The sequence below is a fragment of the Crotalus tigris genome, unplaced genomic scaffold (assembly GCF_016545835.1).
Source record: "Crotalus tigris isolate CLP2741 ecotype Arizona unplaced genomic scaffold, ASM1654583v1 scf7180000018057.1800818, whole genome shotgun sequence".
Lineage (NCBI taxonomy): Eukaryota > Metazoa > Chordata > Lepidosauria > Squamata > Viperidae > Crotalus > Crotalus tigris.
The window spans coordinates 1,129,056-1,148,576 of record NW_024096800.1 but is presented as its reverse complement, the minus strand read 5'-3'; the positions used below and the strand labels follow the sequence as shown (position 1 = coordinate 1,148,576).

At 36.9% G+C, this 19,521-nt stretch overlaps 1 protein-coding gene across 3 annotated transcripts in view; it reads right to left on the bottom strand.

Annotated features, from left to right (window-relative positions):
* The window catches only part of KCNH4 (potassium voltage-gated channel subfamily H member 4), a 66,254-nt gene that overhangs the window by 39,906 nt on the left and 6,827 nt on the right, over positions 1-19,521 (bottom strand). For 2 of the 3 annotated variants that reach the window (XM_039347248.1, XM_039347249.1), the window contains exons 2-4: positions 11,406-11,639; positions 8,101-8,232; positions 6,925-7,052 (exon numbers count right to left, since the gene is read on the bottom strand). In XM_039347248.1, coding sequence (XP_039203182.1) covers positions 6,925-7,052; positions 8,101-8,232; positions 11,406-11,639 — 494 coding nt within the window. Of the gene's footprint in view, positions 1-6,924; positions 7,053-8,100; positions 8,233-11,405; positions 11,640-19,521 lie in introns of those variants that run through there. The other variant, XM_039347250.1, reaches the window with a different exon arrangement.

Genomic DNA, 19,521 nt, shown 5'->3' with positions numbered 1-19,521 from the left:
GGTCTGCTGGCCAGAGCATTCCTGCTATGCTGGATGTAGTGCTTATGATGTGCAGCCTCAGAGATAACACATTCTTTCTGACTTAGCTGAATTAGTGAGTAAGCCAAGCAACAGCAACACTGGACATGTGCAAAAGCAAGAGTGGTAGTGGCTGAATTCTACTGCAACCTAGCATGATTCAGAAGCCAACAGAAAGACATCTAGATGAGCCCCTTGAGGTCTTCATCCAGTGGGAGAATGATATAGATGCTCCGAGAAGGACTGGTAAAGATATATCTAAGCAAATCACATCAAGCCTCCTCCCTCTCCTATACATCTCTCGGATGACATGAGCCGTTGTTCAAATAAGCCAACAACTGGCTGTGAGTTTAACTCAAGTTAGTGTGTGTCTGCCTGTGCTTTGGAGGTGGGTGAAAAATACCAGCTCTCAGAAGTAAGTCAAGGAAGCCCAGCAATGGGAGTTTCATCTTAAGGAAGTCCACCTCTCAACTTAATGAATGACAGAGTGTCATTGCCTACCTTGAAGAAAACTTTACATCTTGCATTATTGATTGGTAAACAATAGATGTACAATGTGATACATTAATGCCAAGTTTGGTTACACAAAACAGGGATAGATCTATTATTTAGCTTTTCTTGGTTCATTTAGGCAGGACAGGACAGTTTATAATGTCAAAACTTAAGGAGACACATATATATGTGCCTTGCTAATTCATCTATGACCACTTGTTGTTCAAGTGGTCACATGACAGCTCACTGTGTCAGAGGAAGATTCCAGGACAGATGGAATCCAACTTATCTAGTCTAGCATCTCCCCTCACTTCATCTTCCACTGAAAATACTCAGCAGTCTAGCCCTGAATTCACCATTTAGCAAAATAACTGCATGCTTAGGGCACCAAAGGAAGGGGGCACCACAGAGTTTTTCCCTGGCTCTGATGCCTTTAATTCTTTTGCTGCCACAATTGACTTTAGTCTAAGTGTTTATAATTGTCCTTATTTGCTGTGTTCAACTTTAATTTGCATTGTTTTCTTTGGCATGGTGAGCAACTTAGTTTGAAGGTGTTTTAGGTATCATATTGGTTTCCCTCTTATGATATGAAAAGTTGCTTATGATATGAAAAGTTGCTTCTATCAAGAGTTACCATTGTTGATATGTGCTTAGGACAGTTGAACTTAGGCTGGCCCTGCAGTATTCATATGAGATTTATCTATAAGTGCTTTGTGACACCCTTCATGTCAGTAAGACCTTGAAAATGAAAAATCCCAAAACAAGTTATTCTGATAAACAGGTGTTCTTTAGGGGACCAGACAGGGTTGTCCTTTGTCCCCATTGCTGTTTGTTTTAACTTTGGAAATTTTATTGATCAAAATTCGGGAATCATCAAAAATAAAAGGAATAGAAATTAATAAAAAAGAATATAAACTAAGGGCCTTTGCAGATGATCTGGTTGTTACTTTATCTCAACCAATTCATTCCGTAACTGAGTTGTAACCATTGATAAATCAGTATGGACAAGTTTCAGGTTTTAAAATTAATAATAATAAGACTAAAATATTGCCTAAGAACATGACCAGCTTGGATAAGGAGACCTTGGTTAGATTGACAGGTTTTGAGGTCGTTAATAAGGTAAAATATTTGGGTGTTATTTTATCTGCTTCCAATGCAAAACTGTATAAAAATAATTATGAAACGCTGTGGGTTAGAATACAAAAGGATTTGGACAATTGGAAAAAGCTGCAATTGTCCCTTTTGGGGAGAATAGCAGCGATCAAAATGAATGTTCTGCCAAAATTTCTTTTTTTATTTCAAATGATACCTATTTTAAAGAAAGAAGCAAATTTAGATGAGTGGCAGAAAGGTATCAATAAATTTATCTGGGCAGGGAAAAAACCAAGAGTAAAACTTAAAATTTTACAAGATATACGAGAGAGAGGTGGACTTAAGGTACCGAATTTGAAATTGTATTATGATGCTGTAGTCTTTTTTTTTATTATTGAAAGTTTTTGAATTTTACAAAGCAAATCCCTTCCCCAACCCCCCCACCCTCCCATACCCTCCCCCATCTCCCCAAACCTCTCATACCCTCCCTCAACCTTCCCAGAGCTGAGTACAGGCTTAATTAAAATTTTTCAAAGAAAATAAAAAATAAAAAAACTTAAAACACATATAAATCCTAAACAAATCTAAATACATTAAATTAAACAAAATATCTTCTCTAAAAGATAATAATTGCAAACATTAAACACACATTATAATATACTCTAAACCTTTTCTAATATTATACTTATATTATTATCCATCATTCTATAAAGAATCCCCAAAACACAAATTTAAACATTACTTTCTTTAAATATCTATACCTACAATATAAAATCTAATCTCCCTCTTTCTTTACTCTAGAACACAAAAATAAGCATATAAACATTCATTATACCATCAAAACTGGATACTCATTTAAATAATTAAACTAAATACTTATATTAAAACTTCTTATCTAAAATTTTCATTCAATCTCCATGATCTTCTCTCCTATCAAAAAAAGGGACTTAAAAAACATATAAATCCTAAACAAATCTAAATACGTTTAATTAAACAAATTAATTTCTCTTAAAAATAATAATAATAATAGAAAAAATTATCCATCATTTTATAATATACTCTAAACCTTTTCATATCATACTTATATTATTACCCCAAAACACATATTTAAACATTACTTAAGACATTAAAATTCCCTTATACCTATTTAAATCTTTACCAATAACAAATTCCTCCACAATAAACACATTCCTTCTCTTATCCATAAGTCTCTTAAAGGTAATTCCAAAAAGTTTGTAAATCTTACTTCTCCCACAATTCAATAGTCTTCTGAATACTTAAACTAAGTACTTAAACTTAAACTTGTTTTCTAAAATTCATTCGATCTCCATAATCTTCTCTCCAATAGCCAGTTCCATCCACTATAAACACAATGATGCTGTAGTCTTAACATCAATCAATGATTGGGTTAACCTAACAAATGTAGATATACTCCTTTTGGAGGGATGGGATTTACTTTTTGGATGGCATGCCTATTTAATTTATAATAAAAAGGTTGATAGGGTTTTTAGATCTCATATCTTAAGAATTTCTTTACTTCGGGTTTGGAAGAAATATTATAGAAGTGATTCAAGAATTCCATTATGGGCTATTCCATGGCATGCAATAGAAGGAATAAGGAGAGGAGTTAAGATGGATACTATTTCTTATACACAATTACTTAAGTGGGATGGTAAAAATTGGCAATTAAAATCTATGGATGAATTAGCACAAGAAAATATTATTTATTCATGGATTCAGTATAGACAACTATTGGAAAGGTGGAAGATAGATTATAATGTGGGCTTGCTTAGAGAGGATGAGAATTTGTTAAAACAAATTAGAGATCAAAGTCGAACCCATATTAAAAGAATTTATGGTGTCTTGGTGGAATTGGATTCAGAAGCAGAGCTAGTTAAAGATTGTATGGTTAAGTGGGCACAAAATTTTGATGAACCGATCTTATTAGATACATGGGAGATTATTTGGGTGAGGAATGTTAAATTCACGCAAGCCCAAAACTTACGGGAAAATTTTTATAAAATGTTTTATAGATGGCACCTTGATACACAAAAAATGTCTCGTATGTATCCAAACTTGCAGCCTAAATGTTGGAGATGTGGTTGCTTGGATGCTACTTATTATCATATCTGGTGGTCATGTGAAAGTATAAAAGCTTTTTGGATTAAGATATGGTGGAATGTTCAAAGAATTTTTAAAAGAAGGATAAAATTTACTCCACAATTGTTTTTATTGGGTATTGTTCCGGATTGTGATGACAAAGAGATTATTTTAATGTTAAATTTAATTACTGTGGCTAGGTTGTTAATAGGGCAATATTGGAAGAAGGAATTTTTGCCTACTTTGCAAGAATGGTTTTTAAAAGTTTCTTACTTAGCGGAAATGGCAAAAATTTCGGCTTTCTTGAAAGATCAATCGCAAGAGAAGTATCTCTTGGTGTGGAAAAGATGAATAAATTTTATACAATATAAGTATGATATAAGAAAATATTATCTAGCTTTCGAATAACTTATATTTAAAGTTTAAGATATTATCTAGAAGTGTAATTATTATTATTCTTTAATCTTTTATTTTTTATTTTTTTTATCTTCTCTTTTTTTTTCCTCTTTTTGTTTTTTATATATAATGGAGTTAAAGTATTTTACAACTTGTTTATTGAGTGTAATTATATTTGCTTAAGGTTTATTTGGGCTTAAAACTTTTTTTTCTTTTAAGTTCTAGTTAAGCCTGTATTCAGCTCTGGGAAGAATGGGGGAGGGTTTTGGGGTGGGTTGGGAGGGATTGGGGAAGGGGTTTTTATTGTAAAATTTAAAAAAATTTTAATTAAAAAAAACAGGTGTTCTTTATAAGCAACGTTGCAGAAGATGATAAAACAGGAGTTAAGAGTACACTGCACTCTGCTGTCTCTTTTCAAAAATAAGACATTCAAAGCAATTGATACATCATGTTTTGGACATCCCAATTAAAAATAATGAGTGAGAATCCACATCAAAGCAGATCAGTTTAACTTTCTGTGCAATCCAACAGAACAAGATACATTTAATTCTAAACTGAGAAAGGGATTAAGATCCAACTCCTGAGTTAAAGCACTGTTGTCAACGAATCTGAATTTTTCTAAAGCTTGGAATATTAATATTAATAGAAGTGCATAAGATTCCTTAATAGTGGCCCAGCATGCCAATTTCCTCTATTGTTTAAAGAAATCACCGATGAATGGTCCAGAATATTTAGAACAGAGTTCCTTTTTTAAACAGAAGGAACAATTTATAGAAAATGCAATATATTTGCCCACACCTAGCTGGAAAGAGATGAGTGAGTGTCTGCAATAAAGAAATAAAAGACTAGAAACAGTCTGAGAATTACAAATAATGTTTTGTTCTGGAAATCTAAACCTTCTAAGTATTTTTAGCTGCTTCTTCTCTAGGAAATTTGATGGGGGCAGTATATTTCTTACTAGTGAGGAGAGTATATTATCTGTCTCTTAATTGTTCAGCTTGTATATATGTAAATAAAGTCAAATATAATAAGCTGTTTAGGCCACCAGAGAGCTCTCTTGTTACAAAAGAACAAAGGAAATGATGACTTGAGAGCATTCTGGAAAATTTAAATATTTTTAACTGCATATGTAATGTTTTTCCCTCATACACTTTTTGTCCCTTCTATCTTTTTCTCTTAATTTCTCAATTTCTTGCAATAAACATTTAAACAAGGAAAAAGAAAATGCAGTGGGTTATATGAGTTTGAAGTACTATAATTGCAGGTTACCATAACTCATCAAAATCTAATTACTGGCCATCATTCATCTGTGATAAGAAGGAAAACAAGGGGGCAGGAAAAGAAGGAAGGTGTAAATACCAAGAGGCTACTTCCATAGTAATAATGTTCAGCATTTCTTTTTTGTGTAGCTGCCAGTCATCTCACATTACAACAGGCATCTGAATACGTCTCTTATATGAAAATCAGAAGGAAACAGGATGTTGTTCTACTTTTTCTACTACCACTCTAATATTTGGAGGCCACTTTCTTTTTCAATATTCTCTTCCAAAACTCTTCAATGTGTGAAAACATGTGCACATCCCCTCACTGTGGATGAGGATCAGGACATCCCCTGCCCCAGAACAAAGATTAGCCACCATTATCAGCTTAGTATAAGTAAATACAGATTTTCTCATGGCAGAGAAGGGAGTTACCCAGCTTGTAGCTGGAATAGATAGCTGCCTGCACAGCTGCTTAGGCAGTTCTTCAACTAACTCTCCTCCCTCTCAACATCCAAACACCGCACTTCCCTCAAATAGATCAAAGCCTTTTAATCTGTCCTGGTCTTAGATCAGGAGGGAGCAGCTGTCAAGGCCTTCTGAGTAGGAAATGAGAAAAGCAAAAATCTGGTTTGTTAGGTACACAGGATGGTTTTCTAGCAGCTACCAGAATCTACCCCAGAACCTCCAGATATATCTGGGATGCATCCCAACTGCATGACCAGATAGCATGTCCATTTCTCTACATGCAACTTAGGAACAAGCAAGACCTTCTCCATTCTGCACAACAAACTCTGCTGAAAACAAGAAACGAGCAGCAGAAAGCTAAAAATGCTGACTTTGCAATTTGCAGAAGATTTTTAAGAGGAATCCCTATGAAGCTCCCTTTAATATTGAGAGGGACTGCTTCCCTTTACAATGAATTGCTTTAGCTGTACAGGTTTCAGATAAAACGTTAGCAGAGGTTAAAATGCTTTTTCAAAGTGAGTCTTACTGTTATTAACCACATAACAGACCTTGTGGTTACCTCAGTTTATATCTCTCAATTCATATCTCTTTGGGGATTAAGCTCTGCTTGGAGATAGTATGGGAGTGGCTCTACATTAAAAGCTGTTAAGTCTTTAAAGAGAATTGCCCTCCCCATCAAAATATCCTCTGTGCCAGATGATCTATAGTGCTAAACAGAGATTGCAAGCTATACTCTCATAAGCATCAAAATCTGCAAGATGGCAAGTGGTATGTTGTGATCAAAGTCCTGCCCCTATGTACATTCAGCACATTCATGAAAATGGTGGGGCTTGGATGGCAATGCCAAACATGCCATCCTGCAGATTTCTGATACCCACTGTTCCACAGACACTGCACTATCCTGGAATGTCCTGTCATTTTGGCAGTGGGTGATTCTAAAGAGTTGAACCACAAAGTCCACAAAGGAGTTTTGGATGTGCTAATGGAAAAACTATGTTACTATCATCATAGCTATAGTTGAAAAAGCTTGGTCTCAAGGAAGCCTTAATCCTCTCCCTTGCCCAGAAATAAGGGGTAAGAATGTAGGGGATATCTTTACACTGTTTATCTTCATCTCTGTCCCTTCCTTCTTGTTGAACTGCCTGGTGAGATGGTGCAAAGCATTCCGCCCTTGTTTCCTGGCCACCCACAAGTGGGAGCTCCTTGCCTTCTTGCAGTGATACTTTTCTGGAAAAAAAAAGAGTAAGACTAGAATCATGGTACCAATTATCAAACAGGAAGAGCTTGTATGTAGTGGTTCTTTCAACTTAGCCATTTTAACCTGCTTCCTTTTTCAGAGCTATCATTGTTGCTTGCTCTCACTACCTCTTTCTAAAATGCTGATTTCATAATTTTATCTGTCTATCTTGTATCTCCTGACCAGCTCTTCCTATTACTGAGAATTTCTATCAAGTGATTTGTGAAGGGTTCACACACCTGCTAGCCCTAGGGCATCTTTCTAAGTGAAAGAAACAATTCAGGAAAGAGAAGGATTATCATACAAGGTTTCTCAATAATTATCAATAGTTAAACTAGATCATCTTCTTAAAAAGAGATGGCTGAGAAAGAACATTTATTTTATGTATTACATACATAAAATAATTACATATTACATATGAGCTAATTACCATGTTTTTCATAGCAGAACTCTAAATCAAAAATAAGATAAATGTTACTATGTCTACTAAATCCAGTTTATTATTGAAAATAGGTATCTTCCTTGAAACTATTTTAGTTAATCCACCCTTGTTGTTAAAGACCTGTATGCTGATTATTGATGGTTTTACTTCTTCCTCTGATATAGGGACTTCTTTGATTTAATCTAATCAAATATTTATTTGGCTAGCATATTCTAATGGAGTTTCAGTAAACAAAAAACAAAAAAAACCCTGTTAACTAAGTTAGCTTTCCAAATTGTTCTTCTGACTAGCCAATCAAAAATATATTCTGAAACTAGAATTTCCACTATTACTTTCACTGGGGAGATGCATATAGTTCTGGACACTTAAGAATTTCAGTCTGAGAATATTTTTAGAAATGTGTATTTTAATGAAGCCTTTAAGAGCAGTTTCATGCCTTTTTGTTCAGTTGCAAAATAACAGGGAAATCAAATTAAATGATTTACCAGAAGCATTTGCAAAGGTTGCATGGACTGAAAACAGGCTGATTATTTCATTATATATTAATTCAATCCCCTGCTCCTTGAGCCTGTTGTTTTTCCTCCAAATACCCTCACCTTCCTTTTTTTCATTGAGATGGTTCTTTCCATGACTCTTGGTAATATCTTTGAAGGAGAAGAGGAAAAGGACCACCTCGCTTTTCTCATTCTTGATAGGGACAATGTCCAGCAGGCACCAAAAGGCTGTTCCTAAACCAAAGAGGAAAAGAAAAAAAAAGATCTCATACAAGTCTTCAAGGGTCTTTGTCCAGTCCACCAGATCTGACAAGGCAGGCACACTCCAGGTCCCCTCTGATAAATATTGTCATCTTGCAGGGCTGAGGAATCACGCCTTCTCGGTTATGGTGCCTACCTTATAGAACAGGGATTCCCCCTCAAATTCAGAGGCCTGAACCCTCTTCAACTTCCAGAAAGCAATTAAGATTTGACTTTTGCTTCAGGAAGTAGAGCCAGGAGGCAGTTAAGGGAATCTGATATAGATCTGATTGTGAAGTTGCAGTACCTTATAGGACCATGGTTTTTCTTCCAAATGTTGGATTTGTTTTTCTTTTGGAAATTGATATGATGAGATCAATTCCCATCATGTACTAAATATTGCTCTGAATTGTGATTATTCAAAGCAATCTTTAGTATATAAGACGGGCATCCATATCCATACTTCTGAATTTAAAAATATTGTAATTGCAACTGGTCTTATTTCAAACAGTGGAAAATAATCCAGTAGATAAATAGACACAATAACAATGATACATCTTTTTCTTTTAAGCATTTTTATTAAAGCAGCATTTTTTAACATCTATACATATATAATTTTATTAATGAGTTTTAAAAACAAAGATTAAAAACATACATGAGAAGAACTGGTGGCAGAGGTATATAGTTGTCAATGGCTCACTCATTTACAATTATTAGAAAGATTTAAAGTAGATGAAAAAATTATAGATTTGAATATTATAAGACTGAGTTTGAAATAGAATTGTGTAAATATGAAGAATATGTAATTGCTAAAATTTGAAACAGAAGAACAAGTGCAAGAATATATAATAAAGTGGGCTACAATGTTTGGTTATAATATACAAATGGAACAATAGGAAAACGGTTTAAATTTACACCGTCTTATAATCTTAAATAGAGTTTATATAAAATGATGTACCATTGGTCTATGTCTTCAGTGAAAATGTCTAGAATGTATAAAGGCACTTCAAATTTACACTGGAAATGTGTACCACAAGAAGGGACATTTTTCAGGTTTTATAGACATGAAAAAAGATAGAAAATTTTGGATTCAAATATATATGTTGATTGAGAGGATTGTATACAATTGAAACCAGAGGTTTTTATTTTGGGATTGATACAAAAATTGGAATTTGGAAAAAAAGCCAAGGAATTTTGCTGTTGTAGATGATAACTGCAGCTTGATTACTTCAAGCACAAAGAAAGATTCAACATTATGCACAATAGAAGAATGGTTGGTAAAGATAATGGAACTTGTTGGGCTAAATCAACTTTTTTGATCAGAGAAAAGACAATACTGTATCTGTGTTTATAGCTAACTGGATATTTTGGATAAATAAAAAAAATGAACTTATGATTTATGACTTTGATAGTCAGAACAGATTATAGAAAAAAGAGATGTGTGTTATCGTAATAGAGTAAGAGCTAAAATTACAATTGCACTTACAGCTGCTGCAAAAAAATGGAAACTATTTCATTGATTCTTTTTTCTTTCTTGTTTCTATTTTACTTTTTTTCCTTTCTTGAATTTTTAGCTTTCTTTTTTATTTCTTTAATTTTTCCCTTTTCCTTGCTTTTATTATTTTGTAGTTTTTGAGAGGGGGGGGGTAGACAGGGACAGGGACAGGGGGAGAGAGAGGGGGGAGAGGAAGAGGGGGGGTTAGGTCTCTGGAAACTTGTAGCTTCTTGGAAATCTAGTTGGAATCAATCTTTTAGCTACAGTTAAAGGTCTGTTTTATAGGCAGTTGATGACCTCATAAAATATAGATTACAGAATAATGGCTGCCAATAAAACTGAATCTCTGTCTGCCTTTCCAGATGTATTTTTGCCTGTAATTCCTTTCAAACCCAGCCAACACTCTAATGACAATGGATTATGGAAGCTGTGGTTAAAACATCTGGAGAGGGGCATCCTGCTGATCTTTTGCATATATCCTTCAACTCCAAATATAGCACAGAGGTGAAATAATCATTGCTTTTGGCACCAAGATGGATTAAGAACAGCCACACTGAGAATTCATTTCAGAGGTTTGCAAAGCCCAAGCTGCTTAGTGGCTTTGTCATTTAAGAAGCCACAAAACCCATCATCTCAAATTGCCTCTAAAGAATATGGGTATCCTAGGTTCACACTGGAACACTGTTTTGGCATTCCACTGGAAATACTTCCAATTGCTTTCTACTTTTGTGGGGAAAACCAATTAATTGTGCATTCTGCATTGCTCTATTATACTCCAGGACGCTGTGTATTCTTCAATTTAAATAATCCACTTACAGAGCATCTCTCCAATTCTGTCATCTAAAAGGATTTAGGTTCTACAGAAGCTTCCCAATACCAGTAGAAAGGAGCTCCATCACCAGGGATTTGTCTTCTGGCTTGCATTCCCAGGCGCACACATGGAAACTCCCATCAGCATGAATCAGAGAGCTGCTCTTTAATAGGATGTTCCAGAGGTGGGCAATGGTTACGGAGTTCCTGAAGGCAAGCTTATGATCTAGTGCAGCCTCAGTGGGAAAGGGAGGAAATTAAATTTTAAAATCCACCAAAAGGAAAAGAAAAGATCTGGAAACCTTACCTCCACCTCCAATTTTAGCAATCTATGTTCTGCTTTAGATGCACTGTAGTTTCCTTGACAATCCATCTTTTATAGCAAACCATCTTTAAATTGCTCTGCCCTTCAGTGTTTACAAATCATTTCCCTATCCATCTTCCCTCCCATTCTACAGTTCTACAACTTGTATAGATCATGTAAACTGAGTACTAAAACATTCTTCTTATTATTTTTTAATCTCTGGTAGGTTACCAGCAAAAACAGTAGATGGGCTTTCAGGCAGACCTACAGAGTTGAAACTTTCCCTTTAAAATGTGAAGGCTAATGTTCTGAGTATCCTGAGTTAGGTAAACACTAACTGTTTCTGCAGTTACAAAATTCATACAAAACAACATACTGGGCTCTTATTTTACATATAGTAAATAAGGAATTCTGCCCCTCTGGCAAAAGTGTAGGATTTATCAGATAAAACTTTGACCTGAATACCCTCAAGTTCTGTCCTGAAACCTGCTGTTGTCATATCCTCTGGAGTCACATTCTGAAGAAGAAAGTTACTTGAAAGGGCTTCCCAAAACTCACCGCCCTTCTTGTAGAAGCAGACTTCGGTCTGGTATTCCTGCTTTCCTTCCAATACTTTCTCAATGCGTTGCAGAACAGCCTCACTGGTCTCACTGCCACATAAGAAACGGCAGCTGCAGTTTTTCTGCATGACTTCTGTTCGGGCAAAACCAGTGAGGTCACAGAATCCATCTGAGCAATAGACAATGGGGAAGCCACGATGTACTTGAGCATTGGCCAGAAGGAAGTTGCTATCTGTGAAAGGCATAGAAGAAAGAATTTGGCCCTGAATTAATATGTCAAATTGCAAATAGCTGAGATATCAAATGTTAGTAGTAATTTCAGTCCTAGATTGTTTCATGGAATGCTTTCTTCCAACAGGAAGACACCTAAGGAACCCCATTTCCCAAAACCACCGCCAGCTATTGGCTAGGTAAAGAGTGCACATCCCATCATCAATATATCATTTCTGATGTTATTGTTTCAAAAGCCACAAAATTTTTGTGATGAGAAGAGATGAAAGACATTTATGGGTGCATGAAAGTGCCATAGGCAACTGCATCAAATGTCTTATGACTGCCTTCCAGAGGTGTTCTCCAGTTGTAGTCAACTTTTTTAATCCCTACCCTATACTTCTGAAGGGCAAAACATTAGAAAAGTCTATCTTAAGATCTGCTTCCAGCCATATATTTCATTAAAGTGCGTTAAAAAAAAAAAATCTTTGAGCACAAATCAGTGACCTTTGCCAAGGGTTTCCATGGGGAAGAGGCAAAGAAATCAAGAGGATGGCCACTAAAGACTGATCCCTTTTTTAAAATATGCATCATAAATTTTAAAAGTGGGGGCAAAGCTTCAGTTGTGTTGCTTCAGCTAGTATCTTGACTTTTTGTCCCCCTGCAGATCACCTTGATTTTTTTTATTGTCCCCTTCGAAATGTATAATTAAAAAAACCTATTTTTTTCCAACGCACAAGGCCAGGTTCTCATCCCATCTTTGCTCTTCAGTTCCTCCCTGGGTAATACAATGGGAACACAGTCCAAAAAATATTTGCCAAGTATTGAGACTTACTGCAATTCTGTATCAGAAACCTACATGTATGATGTGGCAACAACATCCCACTTTTCATTAGAGATCCTTTTCCCACTGAGTTACACATTTTTAAAGTCAGAATGAAGGAAAGTCTCTGCTGCTATTTCTTTCTTTCTCACGGAATTAGAATTCAGTCCTGTTTTTGTTGTGTCACCTGCTTAGTGGTACTCCCAGCTTAGAGAGTCTCCTCTGTACTTGTTGGTCTCTAGAGGGCTTTTGAAAGCTGACTAAATCTTTTTTGTTTACGTTGGACATTTTGTCTCTCTGCTACTTGATGATGTTGAGACTCTGCAGTAGTACACAGAACATTGTCAATGCCAGCTGAAGCTGTATCTTGAAAAATGGCACAGTGATGGGCAGCTGATATTTCCTAAAAGCCTTATAATTATACTTCAACAAGACATTGTGGAAATTAACAAGGTTGCTATTGCATGGTGTTTAGAATTTTAGTCTGTAGGAGTCATATTATAGAAATTAGTCCTGGCAAAGTATTTCAGAATGTATAAAGATTATATGTTCCTTTCAGAAAACCTCTCTTGGCATATAGAGATGCGGTCATGTCTACCATGTTTTATGTTATTTTGCCTGTCAAACTAGAGTCAACCAGTTCAGGGCTTCTAGCCTTGACAGACTTATTTAACAAGAAAAGAAACCACAGGGAAAGATTGTTGGGAGTTTGGGTGTGTGATGTCACCAGAACAGACATAATACCCAATGAAATTTCTCTCCAAGGAAAAGCTTTAATGTATAGCAAAGGCCACTGGCTTTGATAGAAACTGGTGTTATTACTCTTATAAGTTTCAGCTTGCATGCTATAATATGCTTTGATGGTTTAACAGACATGTTTTGCTACCAAAATGAAACAGGGCAGCAGACTTTTAATAGTATTAATGGCAGCCCAATGGCATGGAGATAGATAAGGGATCTATCTATAACTATGACAGTTCTCTCATTCTGGGGAAATAGCAATTATAGAAGGGATTATCATTCTCTGGAAAGTTTCTTATTTTCAGGGTGACTTCCAATCCTCACTCAGGAAATGTTCTTTACACACACACACACACACACACACACACACACACACACACACGTCCAAGGATACATCCTCCCAGGCATGCCTTGATGTAAGTGTGTTTGAATGTCATGGCTAACTGTACAGTTTGCTTCTGAAAAATGTAGGGATTGCTAGGATCAAATACTGTATACTTGTCCCTTCTGGCAATAAGGAGAGATGCACCATGACTTGATCCCTATCAGGCACTTGAAGAAAAATTGGAATAATGAATGAATTGGTATGCATGTGGATATATTATGTGCATCCAACATAAAGGGGAAGGTTCCTGCATGAGGCTTTCCTATCTTCTCTCTCTCTCTCTCTCTCTCTCTCTCTCTCTCTCTCTCTCTCTCTCTCTCTCTCTCTCTCTCTCTCTCTCTCTCTCTCTCTCTCTCTCTCCTGTCCCCCTTCCATTCAGCTTTCAAACAACATAGTAAGATGCAGGCTGAATGTTCAAACATTCAAGCAAACCCTTGAAAGTCACCACATATACTAAGAGTTATTTAGGGAAATATGTGTGTCTCAGCAGATTCGTATTACTTAAAAAAACTATGCACTCTGACGCTTGACGTTAATGCTTTATTCTACTGCAACAGGGGATGTCGGAAGTCAATCTCTTTTTTTTTCTTTTTCCTCCCTTTCCCTCCCTTTCTTCTCCCCTTTCCCTCCCCATTGTGGCCTACTATTTGCTTTGTATTTTGTGTTTTACTTTACAACTTAATAAAATGTTATTTTTTTTAAAAAAAAACTATGCACTCAAAGCAAGTTGCAATACAAAGAATAAGGCACATTCACAGAGGATTAAAAAATAAAATCAAGGTGGATGTTGGCAAAAACTTCCTTAACTTTTTTTTATGCCCCTCATAAAAACATTGTGACCTTGTTGGAATCATGCTGTAGTAGTGTTAAATTATTTTAGACTCTGGAATTCATGGTGTTATTGGGAGAAGGGCATTCCCAAGATGAAACTGTATATTCTTTTACTTCAAAAATTATCAAGCCAGCCTGCTACATTTTTGCCCCTACCTGTTCATTCTACTGATTGGAGTGCAAAGTTCTATCCTGATTATCAGTAAACTGAAAGTTTCATTAACTAACTGTAATAGTCAATGTGATTAGCTCTCCCCTGGATTATGTGAAAAACTCCCCTGCACTATGAATATCTCAAGTTATTATAAGTAATTTAGTTCAAGTTTCTTCCTGGGCCTATTTCAGAAATCAAAAAGGAGGAATAAACCAATAAGATAATAAAACAGGAAAGAAAGCATCTATAAGTCAAGAGTAGGAGGAGAGTTTGGGAATGCTAGGCTCTAAAATTGCAATTCTGTGGGATTTGTTCTAATAAGATTACAAAATTTGGCCTTAAATCTCTACTAACTTGATTCAATCAATTCCATTTATCTAAGAACTGATTTAGATACAGTGTCCCTTCAGCAGAATTCAGTTTGTCAAATTTCAAAATATCCAGAAAGCTCAGAAGTGGGAATAGAAAATGGATGACTTTCCCAATATTTCCACCCAATATGGCCAACAGTATGGTTGGTGGAAATAAAGTTTTGAACATAGAAATCACTGCCAAAAAGTATTTTATTTTTAATATTTAGTATATAGTAGTAAATCATAGCTCCAAATTTAGGGGCACATTGCATTACTAAAATCTAGAAGCATGGGAAGAGCAAGTTTCAGAAGCCAAAAACAGACATGCTTCGCTCCCCAATGCTCTAATGCTTAGCAATGGTAGAATAGAAGGGGTGTTGTCTTACCTGAATGCCTTTTCTCAGCATGGAGGTGGAGAATCCACCAATGGGTTAGCTCTGCCTTTCTGCCCAAGTCAGCCAAACTTGCCACGCCTGTCTTGGGATAAGCCACTCCCAGTCTTGATGAAGGCAAAAGCAGCTGACGACAGTCTGACGTGTTGGCTCCCAGATCCCTACTATGGCCTAACTGATCTTAAGGGTGGGAGTGGATTTTCCATCTCTGTGCTGAGAAAAGGCATTCAGGTAAGACAACGCCCCTTCTATTCTACCATTGCTAAGCATTAGAGCATTGGGGAGCGAAGCATGCCCAATGCCCCTTCTCCAACACCAGAGATGGAGAATCCACCAATGGGACATACCAAAGCCTTACTGTCCCAATGGGGGGGAAACAGCGGAAACCCTAGCCATGTCCCCAGTAGCCACTTGTTGAAGGACCCTCCTTCCAAAGGAAGCGTCCACCGATGCAAATCGGTCTATCTTATAATGCTGTACAAATGGGGTGGGTGATGACTATGTCACTGCCCTGCAAACCTCCTTGATAGAGGCCTGTGTGGCCCATGCTGTGGAGGTCACAGCACTGCGAGTAGAATGTGCCATGACATGGCATGGCACTGGCAGGGAAAGTGACCCATATGCCTCCACAATGTAAGCCTTGATCCACCTGCCTATGGTTGAGCAGACACCTTCTGCCTGCTAGAGGCATGGTGAAAGGAAATAAAGAGGGCTTCAGATTTGCGGAAGGGCACCGTTTGCTTGATATAGTAGCATAACACTCTGCGAACATCCAGTGTGTGCCACTGCCGTTCCAAGGCGTGAGACGGATTAGGGCATAAATCTGGTAAAATGATTTCTTGGGCCCTATGAAAAAGGGTGTTGACCTTAGGGATGAAGGTAGGATCCAATCAGAGGACCACCCAGTTTTGGTGGAAGGTGCAGAGGTCCTCTCTGACTGACAGTGCTGCGAGCTCAGAAATGAGCCTGGCTGAGGTGATAGCGATCAGGAAAGTGATCTTCAGGGACAGAGACCTCAGGGAACAAGATCTGATGGGCTCAAACGGTGATTTGGTGAGGGCAGGACCTGTGGCAGTTCCCAGGAGGGGTATCTATGTACCGCGGGTGGTTTAGTGTTGGTGGCACCCTTGAGAAAGGAGTGTATCCTGGGATGCTGTGTCAAAGGCACTGAATTGGCGCAGGTAAGTAAGGTGGACAGGGCCGTGACCTGCCTGCGGATGATGTTAGGTGCTAGGGAGCCAAATTTGTCACATCCATCTGGGCTGAAGACAAAGTCAAGACTGGGAGTGGCTTATCCCAAGACAGGCGTGGCAAGTTTGGCTGACTTGGTCTAATGGGTGGGAAGGCAGAGCTAATCCATTGGTGGATTCTCCATGCTGGAGAATAGATCTGTTCTACCACCATTATACTAGAATTAAAGTAGAACCAGAGTCCAGCCCTGTATTCTGTCTTCTATGCTAGCCTCATAATTGGGGGCAAGGAATACCCATAAAAAGGCCAGGATGTATTCTGTGCACATTTTCAGCTTTTGCACATTTCCTCCCCACAAAGGGCTTGGGAATGTATTTGAAATGATAGGCGGAACTTTTCAACTGAGCAGAACTCAGATTTGTGATTTTTCTTCTGCAGTGGGCAAAAAGGTTTCCCTCCCCATTCTACGTTAACCCAGTTGGAGTTTTACTCAAGGTCACCTCAGGTCATGGCTTGGATTAATTTGGGAGGGGCAAAGTATATCTGTGTGTCTGTCAAAACATAGTTTGCATCTGTAGCTAAGTCTAGTATTTGGCTTCGAGACTGCAGGATTAGGGGATACTTAAATGGTTCCGTATTAAAATATCCACTCTCCATGGTCCTGAACATCATGCTTCCATTCTCTCACTCTTTTGCTCTCTCTCCACACTGAAAGACTAACTTCCCGTGTAAGTACAAGAACTGCAGCCCATAAGCTTTGCTTTCAAGAGAATCCTAATGAACCTTTGGGCTGAATAACTAACACTGGAGTTCTCCCAATAGTCTAGAAATATTTTTTGGGAACAATCAAAAAATTATTTACCATGACTGGTCTGTTCAAGTTCTAATTCTTTGTTCAAATTGCATTTTCAGCTGTAATAATGAACTAGAATACAAATAAGGAATTAGCAACTATTCAGTTTTGTCTGAGGCATGAGATAACACTGCAAGTCCTTAAAAACAGTAACTTCTGCGCACTTAAATAATATTTTATGCTTCAGATTTGTAGAATTGATAGCAGACTTGTAAGTAGTTAAGGCACATGTTTTTTCCTTTATGTTTTATAACCTTGTAACAAATGAAAACACAGAAAACTCCTTAGAGTTCACCTATAGGTGAAAACTGAATGGAAGAATGAGGATGAGAAATAGGATGGATGAAATTATAGGATGGATGAATTTATAAGTGAAATATCTTCATTTTAGTTGGCCTTAGTTAGATTTATGCATCAGATTCTATATAGAGCACAGAGACCAATAATGTTTGGAATACAGGGTGCTATGTTGCAGAAAATAGAAAAAAACCCCAGATCAACTAACTTGATCTTATCTAATAGAGAAATGTTCACTAGTGAAATGAAAGTAATAGAACTTTGGGGGAAACTGCCTATATCATCCTGGTATTCATTATTTCATGAAAATACAGAGATATAGAACTATAAATATCTGATTTAACAATAATACATGTGAAAACAGTGGCCTCAGCAGGGTAAAAAAAGGCAGAATGTCAAAAGCAGCACTGCAACAGAAACTGTCCTTGTATACATGCAGTGTGACGTGACACACATGTACAAAAGGAGTGGAGCATGATGACATCAGGAAGCTTCTGCAGAAGCCCATGTATGAAAGGGTTCTTGGTGATCACAAACTCAACATCAGAGTTTCTTAACCTCAGAAACTTTAAGATGTGTGGGTTTCAACTACCAAAATTCCTCAGCTAGGAAGAACAGCTGGGGAATTCTGGAGTTGCTGAGATTAAAAACTCTACATTAGCAGCGAAGAACATGAGACAGCTGTCAAAAAAGGGAAGTAGAATCTTTAGGTTGCTTTATGATAATTTAGAAGTTAGTTTTCGGTTTATTGGAAATAACCGCACCAAACTGATCTCCATAGTCAAACCTCATGGGAGTATTGTAACCCATATTAAAAGGATGTAGACAAAGTGAAATATGTTTGGGAGGGCGGAGATCTGTGAGGAAAGTTTGAAGGACCCGAGTAATTTTTATTCAGAGAATAGAGATTAAAGGAAAACATGATTTTTCTTCCAACAGAGTATATGAAAAGTATGGATATTAGTTAAATATTAGGAAGCAGGTCATAGTTGAAAAGAAGGATGATAGGTTCATGTTAAACTTTCTCAAGCAGAAGCTGGTTTACCATTGGTTTGGTCCTTGCTCTAGATCAGTGTTACTGTATTGAAACTTGGCAACTCAAAGATTTGTGGACATCAACTCCCAGAATTCACCCCTCTCAGCATGCTGGCTCAGGAATTCTGGAGTTGAATCCCACAATCTTCAAGTTGCCAAGGTTGAGAAACACTGCTCCAGATTAAAAAGAATTGGAAGTAAAGATTACGCAGAACCCAGCCAGGTAACAATTATCTACAAGTGAGATAACTATGCTCACTCTACACAGATTTACAGTAGTTTCAGTAACTTAGAACAGAGTGTTTTCTAGATATATCTGGAAAGACCATGATTTGAGCCAGGAATATTTTGCATGGAAATAAATACCTTAATGCTGAATTATTACCCTTTTCAGATAATCTCTCAGCTAGAGGACTTGATCTTCAGCAATGGCATCAGAGGGCAGAATGGATGATATTTTGTCATAAAATGCAAAATCTTTGGCCAAATGTATGAGCAATAGTTCCTTTCTCCACGCCTAAACTTCTATGGTTCTGAAATCTTTCCATTCTTTGGAGAACCTGGATGTTTTTGATTTTTATATTCATTTTTCCAACTTAGATAACTTAGATCTAATATTGTTTTTATTTACTTTGCATCTCTTTTTAAGATCCATACAGTTCTTCTAATGGAAAAAATAAGAAAGAGAGAACTTGCCATAAACAGGAGTAATATATTTAGATGCCAGACTTTATAACATTGGATAGGTCATGAGGACACAGCATTTCTATGGATGGGAGATAATCCAACAAAAGCCATTCATGTCGGAGGGAATGAAATTTGTGAATTGAAAATCCTAAGCAATTGAGC